This window comes from Fistularia commersonii, chromosome 27, assembly GCF_037954325.1.
Source record: "Fistularia commersonii isolate RoL2024-O1a breed Wild chromosome 27, RoL_Fcom_v1.0, whole genome shotgun sequence".
Lineage (NCBI taxonomy): Eukaryota > Metazoa > Chordata > Actinopteri > Syngnathiformes > Fistulariidae > Fistularia > Fistularia commersonii.
In genome coordinates this window covers 12,925,001-12,940,650 of record NC_141310.1, presented here as the reverse complement: position 1 = coordinate 12,940,650, position 15,650 = coordinate 12,925,001, and the positions used below count along the sequence as shown (strand labels likewise).

The 15,650-nt window shown below is 38.3% G+C and overlaps 2 protein-coding genes across 3 annotated transcripts in view; one reads left to right on the top strand and one right to left on the bottom strand.

Annotated features, from left to right (window-relative positions):
* kctd15b (potassium channel tetramerization domain containing 15b) overlaps positions 1 to 6,581 on the top strand; it is a 37,711-nt gene extending 31,130 nt beyond the window's left edge. For both annotated transcript variants that reach the window (XM_086174943.1, XM_086174942.1), the window contains one exon: positions 5,298 to 6,581. In XM_086174943.1, the coding sequence (XP_086031069.1) occupies positions 5,298 to 5,456 (159 nt within the window). In that variant the 3' untranslated portion in view covers positions 5,457 to 6,581. The remainder of the gene's footprint in view (positions 1 to 5,297) is intronic.
* A 4,862-nt stretch (positions 6,582 to 11,443) lies between these two features.
* Positions 11,444 to 15,650, bottom strand: part of LOC147218069 (transcription initiation factor TFIID subunit 4) — a 91,062-nt gene continuing 86,855 nt past the window's right edge. Inside the window, exon 15 of the mRNA XM_086174937.1 lies at positions 11,444 to 11,804. Coding sequence (XP_086031063.1) covers positions 11,631 to 11,804 — 174 coding nt within the window. The 3' untranslated portion in view covers positions 11,444 to 11,630. The remainder of the gene's footprint in view (positions 11,805 to 15,650) is intronic.

The window sequence follows — 15,650 nt, the reverse complement described above, 5'->3', positions numbered from 1 at the left end:
CTTTATTCATTTAATTATATCATATTTTTTCCACAAGGTGTTTAAACCTGAGGAGCAATAATATTGATAATGATGACAATTATTGTCCGAACCACTTCAACATAGCTCCTTAAACGCCTTTTGGGGAAAAAAAATGATGAATCAAAGAATAAATAGAATTAAAGAATAAATAGAATTAAATACAAATTAACCCAATCAATGATAATGAGGACAAAAATGTTCAAAAATGACAATAATAATGATAAAATAAGAATAATAGTGATAATGACAATAACAATCCAGGAACACACACCTGGAAATGCCTGCAGGAATTGAGCCCCCCTGTCACGCATCTTCATCCCTGCAAGTGGAGGGTCATCCTGTGTGTGTGTGTGTGTGCATGTGTGTGTGTGTGTGTGTGTGTGTGTGTGTGTGTGTGTGTGTCAGTTCAAAACAAAAAAAAAAACCTGAAACTACCCAGCATGAACCTGCCAGGACTCTCATTTCCACGCACGCTTCATTAATGGAAGGGTGCGTGCATGGCCCCCTCCTTGCTGCAGGATTAAGATAAAACCCCCGCACACACACACACACACACACACACACACACACACACACACACACACACCTTTCGAATGAAGCGAGGATAGCGACGCCTTAAGTTCCATCAATGGTGTATCAATGTTAGCGCTCGTAGGCTAACAACCCCCCCTTCTTCCCCGCACACACACACACACACACACACACACACACACACACACACCCAGCGGCAGCTGCGCCCTGTCCTCGCCCGCCGATCGCCCCCCCATCCACATTCCCTACACGTCCCTCACCCCCTTTTTTTTTTTTTTTTTCTTCTCTCACTCCGGCCTCATTACTTAAATTAGGAGCTTCAGTAATCACCTCGCCGGGCTGGGAGCCGACACCCCCTACCACACACACACACACACACACACACACACACACACACACACACACACACACACACACCGGCGGTTTGCTCTCCTCTGCATCCCTTTGAGCCCTGGCCCTCAGCGCGGTAGCCGAATCCGGCGCCATGAATATTGCAGGAGCGGTGTGATGGCGCCCTCCGGTTGCGCCCCCACCCCCTCCCACCTCCACCCGCTGTGCGTGCACACTCCCGTGCACGTGCAGGAGGTCAGGGAGGACGGTGGAGAAGGAGGTTAATAACGAACGGTGCACGCCGCCGCCGGATGAAGAGCCGAGGCCGGGGCAACCGGGCCGAGAAAGAGGCCCGGCGGGAGAGTCCATTCTTCACCCGGGGCGGGGGGAGCCAGGGAGGCGCCATTCCCTGCCTGGGGGGGGGAAATGGCGTGAGAACAGTGTTTAAAATATCACCTCAGTTGGAGTTTCCTTGGAGTTTAACTGTTAAAGTACTTTTACTCAAGTACTGCACTTCAAGCAGGAGCTCGGGCTACTTGTACTTGTATAATCTCGCTTCTTTAAAACTACAACTACTCCACTACATCTCAAATAGTTACTTTTTAATTTAATATATCTGAGAAAATAATCCTGTGTTTTTCATTGAAATCCACCCTGAGTAACAGATTACTTTGGTAGTCAAGTACTCTGCGGTTCAAATTACTAATTTTCCCCACGTCAGCATTATGGTTGGCCTGTAACAGTTTAAATGTAATGTAAAATAAATATAAATAATCCTTAATGTTAAATAACATTCAAATCCTACATGTTACAAATGCACGCAAATTTTAATTGATTGATGCATCGATACACTGCGAGTGACATGATCGGCGTGAATTGTGGGAAATATAGTTTGCGTGCGTTTGACTTATTTATTTGATATTATTTTATCATATTTATTTATTTTTAGACAATCAAACCTTTATTTATATATACATATATATACATATATATCCTGCTCAAAAAAATAAAGGGAACACTTGGAGTTACAGTGTGTTGTTCAAGTGTTCCCTATATTTTTGCACACTGTATATATACATATATATTATATATTTTATATTATTTTTGTATTTTTGTTTTTTTATTTATTATTCTGTTTTTTAGAAGTTTTCGCGGCCGCATGTGGCCCATCATGGAGTTTGACACGTGCGCTAAGGCGTCGCCGCTAAAATAATCCGGTTATTTCACAAGAGGCGGCTAGGTGTCGTATCAATACAAAATGTACAGTAAATGACTAAATAAAAAATCACATTTATTGTAAAGTAAATAGAAATTATTTATAGAAAGAAATTCAATTTTATATATATATATTTTGTATTATTCTTTATTCTTATAATTCATTTTGTTTTTATATTTTTGATAAATCTTGATCATGTTGGCTTCGTCATTCTCAATGTAACGAGGATTTGCAATGCTGGGTATCTTTGTTTAGCAAAGCAGATCTTGTATTTTATTTGTATTTATAAAATGAAGCTCAGTTTAATTTTACTATAATTTTTTTACAGTTTTTTTTCTTCCTAGGCTGTCACATGACCACTCTATCCCCCTCAAAAAATTCAAATACTGCAAAAAAACAGCTAAAGAACAATTATTCTCTTTTTTTTTTTCCTCTACCTACTTTTATTTCAGGAGTTTTTCCTCTGATATTTAAATTATTTTTCATGTTCTTTTTCTTTATTACTATTATTTTTTTTTTTTTGCTTTATTTCTAATTTTTTTATTTACACTTTTTATTTTGAAGAATATTTTTTCCCACCTTGATTTTTTTATCTCAACATTTCTTCCTGTGATATTCAGGTGATTAAGGACAGAGAGGGAAATGTATTGACAGATGCTAGAAGAGTGATGGGAAGATGGAAAGAGTACTCTGAAGAGCTGATGAATGTGGAAAATGAAAGAGGAAAGGGTAGAAGAGGTGACTGTTGTAGACCACAAAGTAGCACAAATTAGTAAAAGTGAAATGAGGAAGGCATTTGGTCCTGATGATCTACCTGTGGAAGTGTGGAAGTGTCTAGGAGAGGCAGCGGTAGAGTTTCTGACTTGATTTTCGAGAGTAAAAAGATGCCTGAAGAATGGAGATGAAGTGTGACGGTACCTATTTTTTTTTTATGAATAAAGGGGATGTGCAGAATTGCAGCAACTATAGAGGGATAAAGTTGATGAGCCATACAATGAAGTTATGGGAAAGAGTAGTGGAAACTAGACTGAGAGCAGAAGTCAGCATCTGTGAACAGCAGTATGGCTTCATGCCTAGACAGAGTACTACAGATGCAGTATTTGCGTTGAGAATGCTAATAGAAAAGTACAGAGAAGGACAGAGGGAGCTGCATTGTGTTTTTGTAGACCTGGAAAAAGCATATGACAGGGTGCCAAGAGAGGAGCTCTGGTATTGTATGAGGAATTCTGGAGTGGCAGAGAAGTATGTTAGACTGGTGCAGGACATGTATGCTCGCTGTGAGACACTGGTACGGTGCGCTGTAGGGGTAACAGAGAAGTTCAAGGTGGAGGTGGGACTCCATCAGGGATCAGCTCTGAGCCCCTTCTTGTTCGCAATAGTGATGGACAGGCTGACAGATGAGGTTAGACAGGGATCTCCATGGACCATGATGTTTGCGGATGACATTGTGATCTGTAGTGAGAGCAGAGAACAGGTGGAGGAACATCTAGAGAGGTGGAGGTATGCTCTGGAAAAACTCGAGTGGACCAGTGAGGCTACAGGGAGTGGAGATCAAGAAGGTGGAGGATTTCAGGTACTTGGGGTCAACAGTCCAGAGCGTAGGAGAGTGTGGAAAAGAGGTGAAGAGACGGTCCAAGCAGGTTGGAATGGGTGGAGAAAAGTGTCAGGGGTTCTATGTGATAGAAGACTTTCAGCCAGAATAAAAGGAAAGGTGTACAAGACAGTGGTGAGACCAGCCATGATGTTTGGACTAGAAACTGTTACAATGACCAAAAGACAGCAGGCAGAACTAGAGGTTGCAGAGATGAAGATGTTGAGGTTCTCTTTGGGAGTGACCAGGATGGAGAGGATCAGGAATGAGTCTATCAGAGGAACAGCACATGTTAGATGTTTTGGAGAGAAGGTCAGAGAAGCCAGACTGAGATGGTTGGGTCATGGACAGAGGAGGGATAGTCAGTATGTTGGTAGATGGATTTGGAGGTCTAGAGGAAGACCAAAGAGAAGATTGATGGATGAAATGAGAGGATATGAAGGTAGTTGGTGTGAGAGAGGAGGGGACGGAGAAAAGGGTTCGATGGAGAAGGTGGATTTGCTGTGGTGACCCCCTGAAGGGAAAAGCCCAAAGGAGAAGATGAGAAGATCTTATGTTTTTCTTTTTTCATCTTGATTGTTTTCTTCTTTTCTAATATAGCTTATTCTTTCCACAGTTCCCCAGTTTTTTATTTGTTGATAATTTTTTTTATCCTTTTATTATATAAATATAAAATTTTATTTTTAATATTTATTTTCAATATTTTCAATATTTATTATATAAATATAAAATTCGATTTTCAATATTTACATTTTTTTTGGCATTTTATTTCAACTTTAAATTCATTAATGATCATATCAATGCACCAACATTATTTTGTTTGTAATCATCCGTGCAAAATTAAACAAAAGGAAAAAAATAGGAGTTTCTAAATCCTTATTAAAAAATTAAAAGAAAATAGTTTGGCGGGCCGGATAAAAAAGCAAAAGCAAAATGCACAGTATATTATTCTCAGGACGCCAGTTCATGTTACAAGTATTTTCAGAATAAGAATAAGAATAAGAATAAGAATAACTTTATTTATCCCGAAGGAAATTGTTGTGCCAGAGTAACAAGAAAAATACAACAATAATAAATAACAGTAGAAAATTGCATAAACAGTAAAAAAAAAAAAAAAAGAAAGAATTAAGAAATAATAAGTAATGAGAAATGAGAAAAAGAAATACATATAAACTATAAAGTGTCTTGAGTAACAAATGAAAACTATAAAGCCTCTTAAGGTCTTAAGTAACAAGTGAAAAATAAGAAGTGCACAAGAGTATGAAAAAATATTGTACACGTGGCTTTTATTAAATGAAATATTGCACAGTTATGAACATATTTACAGATAAATTATTACAATTTACACCAAGTGGGTGAGATTTTTTTTTTTTTTTCAAGTTTTTCAAGATTATCAGATAATCTGCCTCTATTTTCACCCTGTCATATTTTGCCTTGTTGTTTTTGTTCTCATTATCGTCTTTTTTTTCTACTTATCTCTGTATTTATCGACACCACACATAACGAGATTTCATCGAAGTCGATCTTATCTTATCTTAATCCGGCGTAATCTGGGTTTACTCGGTGGAATCTCAATCCCATTTCCTGTCCCTCCTGGTGGTCCTGCAGGTCCTGGAGCGTCTCTTCCAGAAGGGCTTCAGCGTGGCGGCGTCCTGCGGCGGCGGCGTGGACTCGTCCCAGTTCAGCGAGTACGTGTTGTGTCGCGAAGACCGGCGGAGTCTCTGCATCAACACGCCCATCAGGATAAAACAGGAACCCCTGGACTAGGGTGCTTTTTTTTTTTTTTTTTTTTTCGGGAGTTGGGGGGGGGGGGGCGTTAATCCGAACAAACTGACGAAAAAAAAAAAAAAGAACAAAGTGTGGAGAAAAAAAAAAAAAAAAAAAAAAAAAAACGGCGTCTGATAAAGTGGCGAAAAACATTTCTTCTTCTTCTTCTTCCTTGGAAGTTGCCGTGGCAACGGCAAGTTTTTTTTAATTTTTTTTGTTTTTTGTTTTTGTTTTTTTCACCCCCCCCACCCCACACAAAAAAACAAAACAAAAAGAAAGCAAACAAAAGTTGCTGAATTTTTATCGTTTTATCACCTCCTCCCGCTTCCACGATATGAAGGACGCGCTCATCAGGAGACGACGTAGAAGAAGCCCTGAAGTTCTCAGCTGCTGCTCAGGTGCTCCAGACCTCCAGGAGGCCTCCTGAGAAGAAGCTCTTTCCACGACGGCGTCCGGCGGGTTCTTTTGCACTTGAGAAGTGTGTGTCCTGCTCCGAGTGAACGCTTCGTAAACGAAAAGAGAATAGAACAAAATGGCGGAGGGGGGGGAGGACTTCCTGTCCTGGTGGCACCATGGAGGAGAAGAAGAAGAAGAAGAAGAAGAAGAAGAAGAAGAGGAGCTTGTTTTATTGATTGTACAAAGATGATGTCGTCTCCTTTCTTGGTTTATAGGTAATAATTAAAGGCTGTATGAGTGTGTGTGTGTGTGAGTGTGTGTGTGTGTGTGTGTGTGTGTGATGAGAACTGCCCTCCTTCCCGCCAGAACCTCGAAGGGAACCCGTTCTGGCGGCGTGTTTTCCCCCCGAACGTCCCACCAGTCCTCATCTTCATCATCATCTGGATGGAGGACACACACACGGCAGAAGGATTTTGAATATATGTGTGTGTGTGTGTGTGTGTGTGTGTGTGTGTATATATTTCCATGGCGGTGTTGGACGGTTCCATCTCTTCTTTGTTGCCGCCCGGCCGGTGGTCGCAGCCTGGGAGGAGACGTCCAGCCGAGCTTTTCATGTCGGGTTCTTCACAGAAGAACCGGCTCCCCCTCCACGTCCTGGTCGCCCCCGGCGACCTGCCGGCCCTCAGCGGGGATCCCCTCCACCTCCCCGAACCCCTCGACCCCTCGACCCCCCCGCCGCCATGTCATCCTTGTTCCCCTGCTTTTTATTTTGTTGTTTTTTTTTGTTTTTTTTTTCCTCTCTCTCTCTCTCCGGACCGAACCAAGTGAGGAGCGTGGCGGGGGGTGGGGATGTGAGGACGGGCTGAACCACGGCGGGGTTCTTGAAGGATCAGATGCATCGGCGCTTTTTTTTTTTCATTTTTATTATTTTTTTTTTTTTTGAATCTGAACTTTATTTTTTGTTTCTTTTCTGTTTTTTTTTTTTATTTTGAACATTTATTTTTTTTGTGTGTATTTTGTTTTGTTCTGGACATTTTTTTCCTCTGATATTTTAATGTTTTATTCTTTATATCTATATTTTCTTTGTTTGTTTTTTTTTTGTTTGTTTAATTTCTGGTTTCATTTTTTCATTCAAGCTTTTATTTTGATTTTTTTTTTTTCAAACTGTGATTTTTGTTTTTTGTTTTTTGTTTTTCAATATTTCTTCCCAGGGTAATTTAATCCCCTTTTCAAACTTTTTAATTTAAGTTTGAAAATTAGTTTTATTTTGTTTCACTTTGATTTATTTCAGATTTCTTAATATTTTTAAGATTTCTTCCCCAGATATCGTTTTCATTATTTTCCTTTTTATTTTTTTCTTTAATTTCTGATTTAATTTTTATTTTTTTATTTTAGGGTTTTAAAATAATATCCTTTGATTTTTTTTTCCTTTACCCACTTCTTTCAACGTCTTTTCCTCCGATGTTTGACTCTCTTGTTTTTTTTACTTTTTTTATTTAATGTATTTGTTTAATTTCTGATTTTTTTTCATTCAATCGTTATTTTGACGAATAATGATTAAAAAAATTATTGTTTTTTTTCAATTGTTTATTTTCCTTTTTTCACTCTTTTTTGTTTAGTTTCTGATTTTTTTTTTTAGTTCCAGGTTTTATTTCAAAAAATGATCTTTTGCTTTTTTTTTTTCACCTTGATTTTTTTTTTCTTTACCATCTTTTCCTTTACGTTACTTTCCTCTAATATTGGAATCTCTCATTTCTTTATTTACTGCTTCATTTATTTTTTTTTTGCTTAATTTCAGATTTTTTTTTTATTTATTCTTTGTCTTTGCTTTTTTTTTCCTTTCTGATTTTTTTTTGTATTTTTTTTTTCTTGAATTTTGAAAAATTATCTGTTGGGTTTTCCTTTTTTTTTTTTTTTTTTTACCACATTTTCCCCCCTGATATTTTATTTTTTCTTATTCATTTTTCTCTTTTCTTAATTTCCTGCATCAGCAGCAGCAATAACCAAACCGGTCCAAAAAAATAAAAAAAAATAAAAAAAATAAATCAATAAAAAAAAAGCCCACCCACCTTTTTCAAACTCAGCCTTTCAAAGTAAAATAAAGAAAACAAAAATAAGGTGGGCGTAAACAAAGTCCCCTCGGGAGGGGAGGGGGCCGGAGACCACGACGAAGCACCGAGGTCGGCCCCGGCGGTCTCGGGTGTACAGACGTTCAGTTATCGGGGTTCTGCGGGGAACCCCAGCATTTTTAAAAAAAATAAAAAAAAAGAAGAAGAGGTGAAAGAACTGTTGCTGGAGGAGAAGAAGGAGGAGGTGTAAATAGGCGTCTGGCGCTCCAGAGGGTGAACAAGGTGCAAATGTTTATTATTTAAAGTGTTTCCCACCAGTAGACTGTGGTATTAAAGGGCATGTCTTCATCTGCACTGTCTGCGTTCACCTTTTCTTGCATATTTGCGATAATAAAAGGATGTACTGTTCTTCTGGCGTGTCTCCTTGACCTTCTGCAGATCCTCCGACAGCCTTCCACCCTGACGTGGTTTTCGAGAATAATAAGAATTAAATAGATTCAAATCAATTTGGTTAATACTTGGAAATAATTGAAAAAAATCATGTAAAATAATTATATGTAGATAATGGTGTTAAAGAAAATTGAATTACAATAAATAGTAAACAATGATTATAACAGTAACAGTCAATTCAAATTATAAAATTAGAATAAATTCTGATAATAGTCTTACTAAAAACAATGATATATAGGATGTAAGGGAATACCGATATAATAATAAATAAAAATGGACGTGTGTATATAGTGTAAATTATAATTATATATAAAATATTACAATTTTATATTCATATTTATATTTTATATTACAACAATTTCCTTCGGGATAAATAAAGTTGTTTACATTCTTATTCTTATTTATTCGATCTACATAAATATCAATAAATCATTAATATATGAATGTATGAATAAAAAACTACAAATAAATAAGTGAATAGATAAATGAATGAAGCACATAAGTGAAAAAATACACTCATTACTTACTCATAATATACTATTATTTATTATTGTTACGTTTTACTTAAAACTTTGGCACAACAATTTCCTTCAGGATAAATAAACTTGTTCTTATTCTCATTCTTATTTTTATAAGTAGATAAGCAAATATGTAACTAAATGTAATAAATGAATAATCATTTTAAAGATGTTTTTCTTGAATTGCGTCATAAAAAAAAAAGAGAAAGTCACACACACACACACACACACACACACACACACACACACGTCGGTGAACACATGAATGAAGGAGCGTGATCTCGGTTTAGTAAACAGCTCATTTATTCCTTTACAAAATAAGTACAAATACATCGTATTGTTTTGTTTTTCTTTTTTTTTTTTTTTCTTTTTTTTTTCCACACAAACAGGAAATGTCCCGGATCTGTACAAGAGCTTTACCAAAAATAACGTGGATTCTAATAAACACATACGTTTTGTAAACAATATTTACAAATCATCGTTACATCGAAATGTTAACCCCCCCTCCCGCCCCCGACCCCCCTGATATCTTTACACCTGTAAATATTGTCCTAATATTTTGGCTAAAAAGCTGCAGTGGTAAAAATGTCCTCCTGTCAACCTGGAAACTATAGAGATTATAATTATTATTATTATTATTAATAGTAAAATCTTTTTGTTTGTTTGTTTTTCTTTTTTTTTTTTTTCCCATAATGTTGTGCTTGACTGCTGGGGGGGAAACAAAGGAAAGGAAAAAAAAAAGTGCGTAAAATCAAATTTTAAGAAAAAATAAATAGGAATACAATTTTAAAAAATAAACAGGGAAATATATACTTTATTTATAATTAATTTAATGTTTTGAATCGGGGGTGGTGGCTTACTTTTTTTAAAAGAGAAACTTCTTCTGCGTTGCGCGAAATAGATTGTAAATTTAAAAATAAATAAAAGTGCCATTAAAAAAAAATTTTTTTTTTTTCTTTTTTTGATCTTTCCGCCTCGAACGGCGGCGGCGGCGGCGCCTCCCGGTGAATTCCCAACGCGCCCAGGAGAGAAGAGCTGCATAGCCGAGGCTCCGGGTTCGGAGCGCAAAGACGAACGAGCGGGAAACAGTGACGACGGGTTTCCCGCGACATACGACAAAGATTTTTTTTTTTTTAAAACATTTTTTAAAAACAATGTAAAAAAAAAAAAACAAAAAAAAGAACACATGGTGCAGCGGCGATCCAAGATGGCCGTCGTTCATCCAGGGGAAAAAAAAAACAAACAAACAAACAAACCAAATGATTTTGAGTCAAAACTGAGAGAAAACACGGCGGTATTGATCGATTAGCTCGACTTTATAACGCTGATAGATAATATTTTCCACCGGGACACGGACGCTGACGGTTGTGCATAGACCTGTGTGTGTGTGTGTGTGTGTATGTGTGTGTGTGTGTGTGTCGGTGTGTGTTTTTTCTCGAGGGGGAAATGTTTAAAGAGAAATGTTGCTAACATGCAGGTTGAGCAGGAAATTATCTGATAAAATATAGGAAAAAAAACAAAAAACAAATACAAAATACATGGTTACCATGGAAACCGGGGGTCACCCCCCCCCCCCTCACCCCTGCCCTTGAAATGTCAATAAATACTGTCAACCCCAGAATTCCTGGTTGTCTGATATCGAGCTTGTTTTCCTTTTTCGATGTGGCTGAAATGAAAATGCATATGAAAAAAAAAAAAAAAAAAAAATCTAAATAATAAAGAATAAAACAGATATAAAATCACAGTTACATATATTTTTTAAAATCTTTTTTTTTCCCAAAACAAAAAAAAAACAAACAAAAAAAAAAGGAATAATTTTTGCACCAAATAACACACTTGGCACAAAATATAGGTCAAAGGTCAAAGGTCAAGGGTGACTGCACATGGTCTGTTTTTATGCCGTCTAGTAACTTTTCGGCTTCGCGATTTTCTTCTTCTGCATGATGTCGCACTCCCTCGTTGTCCTGCCGCCATCCCTCCCCCTCTGAACCGCCATCAAGCCAACATGCTGGGGAAAATACTGTAGATGCTGCTTTATACGCGGGTCGAATAACGAGAAGGTCAAGATGGCGGCGGCGGCGGCGGCGGGCAGCTAGCGGCGCCACCATCGGGGTGTTCTTATTGGCTGCCCGACGTTCATTTACCATTAAAAAACCTCAAGTGATTAAAATAAAAAAATACACACGTCGTTGAAATGGATTAGCAAAAAAAGAAAAAAAAAACTATTTACACATAGAGGGGGCGGAGCCAAGCGTAGGGGAACGGGGGCGGGGTTTAAAAAAAGAAACAAAAAAAAACAAAAAAAAAAAAAGTCGGTGCTTGTTTGGTAAACTACATTCACCGATGGGCGCCGATTGGAGGATGGAGGTTGTGGGCGGAGTCACGCCGCAAAGATTTCCCTTTTCCGGATCGTTGCGACCTCGAAACCCGACGGAGCTAGCGCCGCTAAGCTAAGCTAACAGGACAGAAGAGGGGGGGTGTGTGAGGATGGGTTGGGGGTCGGACTTCTTCTTTTTTTTTTTTTTTTTTTTTTTTTTTTTTTTTAATTTCTTACCCCCCCCCCCCCCACTTTCTCCATTTCTTTCCATGAAAACACATTTAAAAAAAAAAAAAAAAAAAAAAAAAAAAAAAAAAAAAATTAAAAAACACCAGTACAGATGGAGACACTGATACGTTGGACCTGATCTGAAGGCACGTGGCTGTGGAGGAGGAGGAGGAGGAGGAGGAGGAGGACGCTGAGGCTACTTGAGCAGGGCACGGTAGAGGAGGAGCGAGTGGGTCGTCTCCTTCTCCTGCTCCATGTAGAAGATTAAGTCCCTGAGGTTGACGCGGGTGATGCGCTGCCGGGCGTACTGACGCGAGGAGGTGGACGGGACGGACGAGCCGGCCGGGGAGCCCGCCGCGCCGCCCGGAACCTGCGCCACGCAAAGGTCAGAGGTCAAGACGGGTTCACCCGCGTCCGGATTAGCATTCGGAGGAGGAGGAGGCGCAGGGGAACATGTCATAACACATCATAACACACCTCTGGGAGTGGTAAACATCCCATAATAGGGGATTTTGATCATCTGTTCTATGCATTTCAAGGATCTAAGATTTTCAATTGTTATTGTGTGCATATTTTTAGCATCATTTTTAGCATCTGAAATGATTACATTTACGTTGGTGAATCTTAATCGTCCTTAGAAAGAAAGAAAGAAAGAAAGAAAAGCAATTTCAAACTTTTGTAATCTTTGAAAAATCTCACTTATGTTGAATTTTTAATTTAGACTTGTTTTGGCATTATGATAATCCAAAGTCTACACAGTTTTGAACTTCTATAATCTACATTTGGAAATTTTTATAATCCATCACTTGGTATTTTAAATCTAGATTTAATAATAAATATCCAAAATCTACAAAAAAATAAAAAAAACTTTAAAAATCTACATTTGGAGTCATCCTTATATTGGATTTTAAATTTAGACTTCTTTTGGAATTATGATAATCCAAAATATACATAAAAAAATAATAAAAAAAATAATGCAGTTTCAAAGTTTGGAAAGCTTTATAATACTTATAATACTACTTATATTGAATTTTGAATTTTAAATTTAGACTTGCTTTGGAATTATACTGATCCATCGTCTACAATAAAAAAAAAGACAATTTAGAATCTTCATCATCTACATTTGGAAATCTTAAAAATCCTTATATCGAATTTTAAATGTAGCCTTATTAATAATAATCCAAAGTCTACATAAGTAAATAATAATTTACATTTTGAAATCTTTATAATCCATCGCCTGGAATTTAATAACTAGATCTGTTTGGAATTAGAATAATCCAGAATCCGGAAAGATGGTCCTCCTTAATCTGAAGTTAAAACAATCCATAATTTAGAGTTAGGATAATCCAAAATCTGCATTTAAAAAAAACTGTTTAGAACTTCACCATCTACATTTGGAAATGTCCATAATCCACATTTAGACCTGTTTTGAAATGATAATAATCCAGACTCTTGGATTATACTGATCCACAGGCTAGAGAATTAGAATAGTTCACAATCCATCATTTGGAATCTTAAGAATAAATTCAAAATGATAAAAGCTTAGACTCTGGAAATAATAATCTGTGAATTGAAATTATAATAATCCATAATTTGGAATTATAATAATCTTAAATCAACAATTTAAAAAACGCAGTTTAGAACTTTTAACATTTAATTCATAATTTAATCATTAATTTGTGTTGTGAGAAATTAATAACCCATATTTAGAATTGTAAAACTAGACTCATTTGGAATTACAATAATCCACAATCTTGATATATAATAATCCATTATATAAAATTATAATAATCAATATTCTGCAAGTTTTAAAATATCAGCAGTTCAGAACTTGAATTATCTACATTTTGACATTTTAATTGACCGAAATAATCCAAAGTCTCCAGTTTTAATCGTATGCGTTTTTTGATCTATTTAACGATGCTTATTTCTGATCTTTTGAAAAAAAACACATTAGAAAGGGATTCTAACGACGCACAGATTAACTTCATTCCGTATCTTAGATTGAAAAAAAAATCAAACTTGAGATGATATAAAATACAGGTTAGAACTGGAACTATTTTTATTATCATTTGGAATGATAAAACTATTATATATCTAATAATCCACAAACATGGGAATATAATAATGCGTCATTCGGAATTATAATAATCCAAAATCCACAATTAAAAAAAACAACAACAAAGTTTAGAACTGTAGCTCCCCATGTTCTCCTGGGTTCTCCTACCTGAGTTCTCCTGGGTTCTCTCCATGTTCTACCCACATTCTCCTACCTATGTTCTCCCCACGTTCTCCTGAATTCTCCCCATGTTCTCCTACCAAGGTCCTCCAAACATTCTCCAGGGTTCTCCTCATGTTCTCCTACCAAGGTTCTCTCCATTTTCTCCAAGGTTCTCTCCACGTTCTCCTGGGTTCTCCCCATGTTCTCCTGAATTCTCCCCATGTTCTCCTACCAAGGTTCTCCCCACATTCTCCAGGGTTCCCTCCATGTTCTCCTACCAAGGTTCTCTCCATGTTCTCCCCATGTTCTCCTACCAAGGTTCTCCCCACATTCTCCAGGGTTCTCTCCATGTTCTACCCACATTCTCCTACCTATGTTCTCCCCATGTTCTCCTACCAAGGTTCTCCCCACGTTCTCCAGGGTTCTCTCCATGTTCTCCCCATGTTCTCCTACCAAGGTTCTCTCCATGTTCTCTGCTACTCCAGAAACAGTCATCAGGTTCACTAAAGGATCTAAATGACCCTCAGGTGTGACCGACCAGGTGATTGGTTGGATGTTTTGATTGACAGCTGGTGGGCGGTTAAGCCCCGCCTCTCACCTGCTTCAGCCGAGACTGGCTCCGCCCCCTTTCACCCCATGAGTAGAGGATGAATGGATGAATGGATGAATGAATGAATGAATGAATGAATGAATGAATGGATGAAAAGAAGAATGGATTGATTAATTAATGACAGGATGGATGAATAGATGTGTGGATGAGTGCGTGGATGGATTAATGAATGAATAGATGGATGAATGGATTAATGGACAAATAAATGGCTGAATAAATGAGTAGATGAATGGAATGATTAATTACTGAAAGGATGGATTAATTAATGAATGGATGGATGGATGAATAGATGAGTGAGTGGATGAATGAATGAATTAATGGATAGATGATTAATGAATCATTGAATGATGAATGATTAATGATTAATAAAAAATGATTAATGAATGAATGAATGGTTGCGTGAATGAAAAGATGGATGAATGAAGGAGTGAGAGGATGAATTCATTCATTCATTATGGATGAATTAATGGATGAATGAGTGAATGGATGAATTAATTAACAAATGGATGGATTAATTAATAAACGGATGGATTAATGACTGAATAGATGAGCGAATTAATTAATTAATTAATTCATATTTAAATTATTTACTAATGGCGGTGTGTTAGTCAGAGGCTCCGCCCCCATCTCCTCACTTCCTGTTCTATCGGTTTCCTTTCGTCCTCGCCATCTCGGCGGCTGCAGGATCCGTTTGTCCCCCGGAGGAGGTGAAACACACACACACACACACACACACACACACACACACACACACACACACACACACACACACACACACAGCGCCTCCGAGAGGGAAGTGTCACAGAAAAACTTCTCATACTTTAAAAAAGAGACAGGAAAAAAACATGGCGGCCGGCGGGAAAGAGAAGCAGCTTCCTGCGTCTTCCGCCGCCGCCGCCGTCGACACAAACATGTCGACGGCGGCGGCGGCGGAAGACGCAGATCGGAACCGACGTACCGCTTCGGAAAACGAGAACCTTCAAAAGTAAAGGGCGCTGGGGGCGGGGCTTGGGGGCGGAGCCAGACTGGCGTCCCTCCTGGGCTGATTGCTGTGGGGGGGCGGGGCTTAATTACAAACACATGGCGATTCGGGGTTGAACCCCCCCGCCGCCAACGCCACCGTGAACTCCGTGACCCCGAGGACGGAGGCCGGCGGCGGGAAAAAAAAAAAAAAAGAAGAAGGGATCAGTCCTGATTTTTTTGTGTTTGTTTGTTTTCGCAGCCAATGGCGTGACAGACGACCTGCCGGTCGCCATGACAATTACCGCCACTCACATGGCGGAGCATCTACGGCGTCCGTGTGTCCACCTGGACGGTCATGGCCGCCGGCGAGGAGGGAGGGGGGGGGCAGGAAGTGGGGCAGGGGGGGCAGGAAGTGGGGCGGG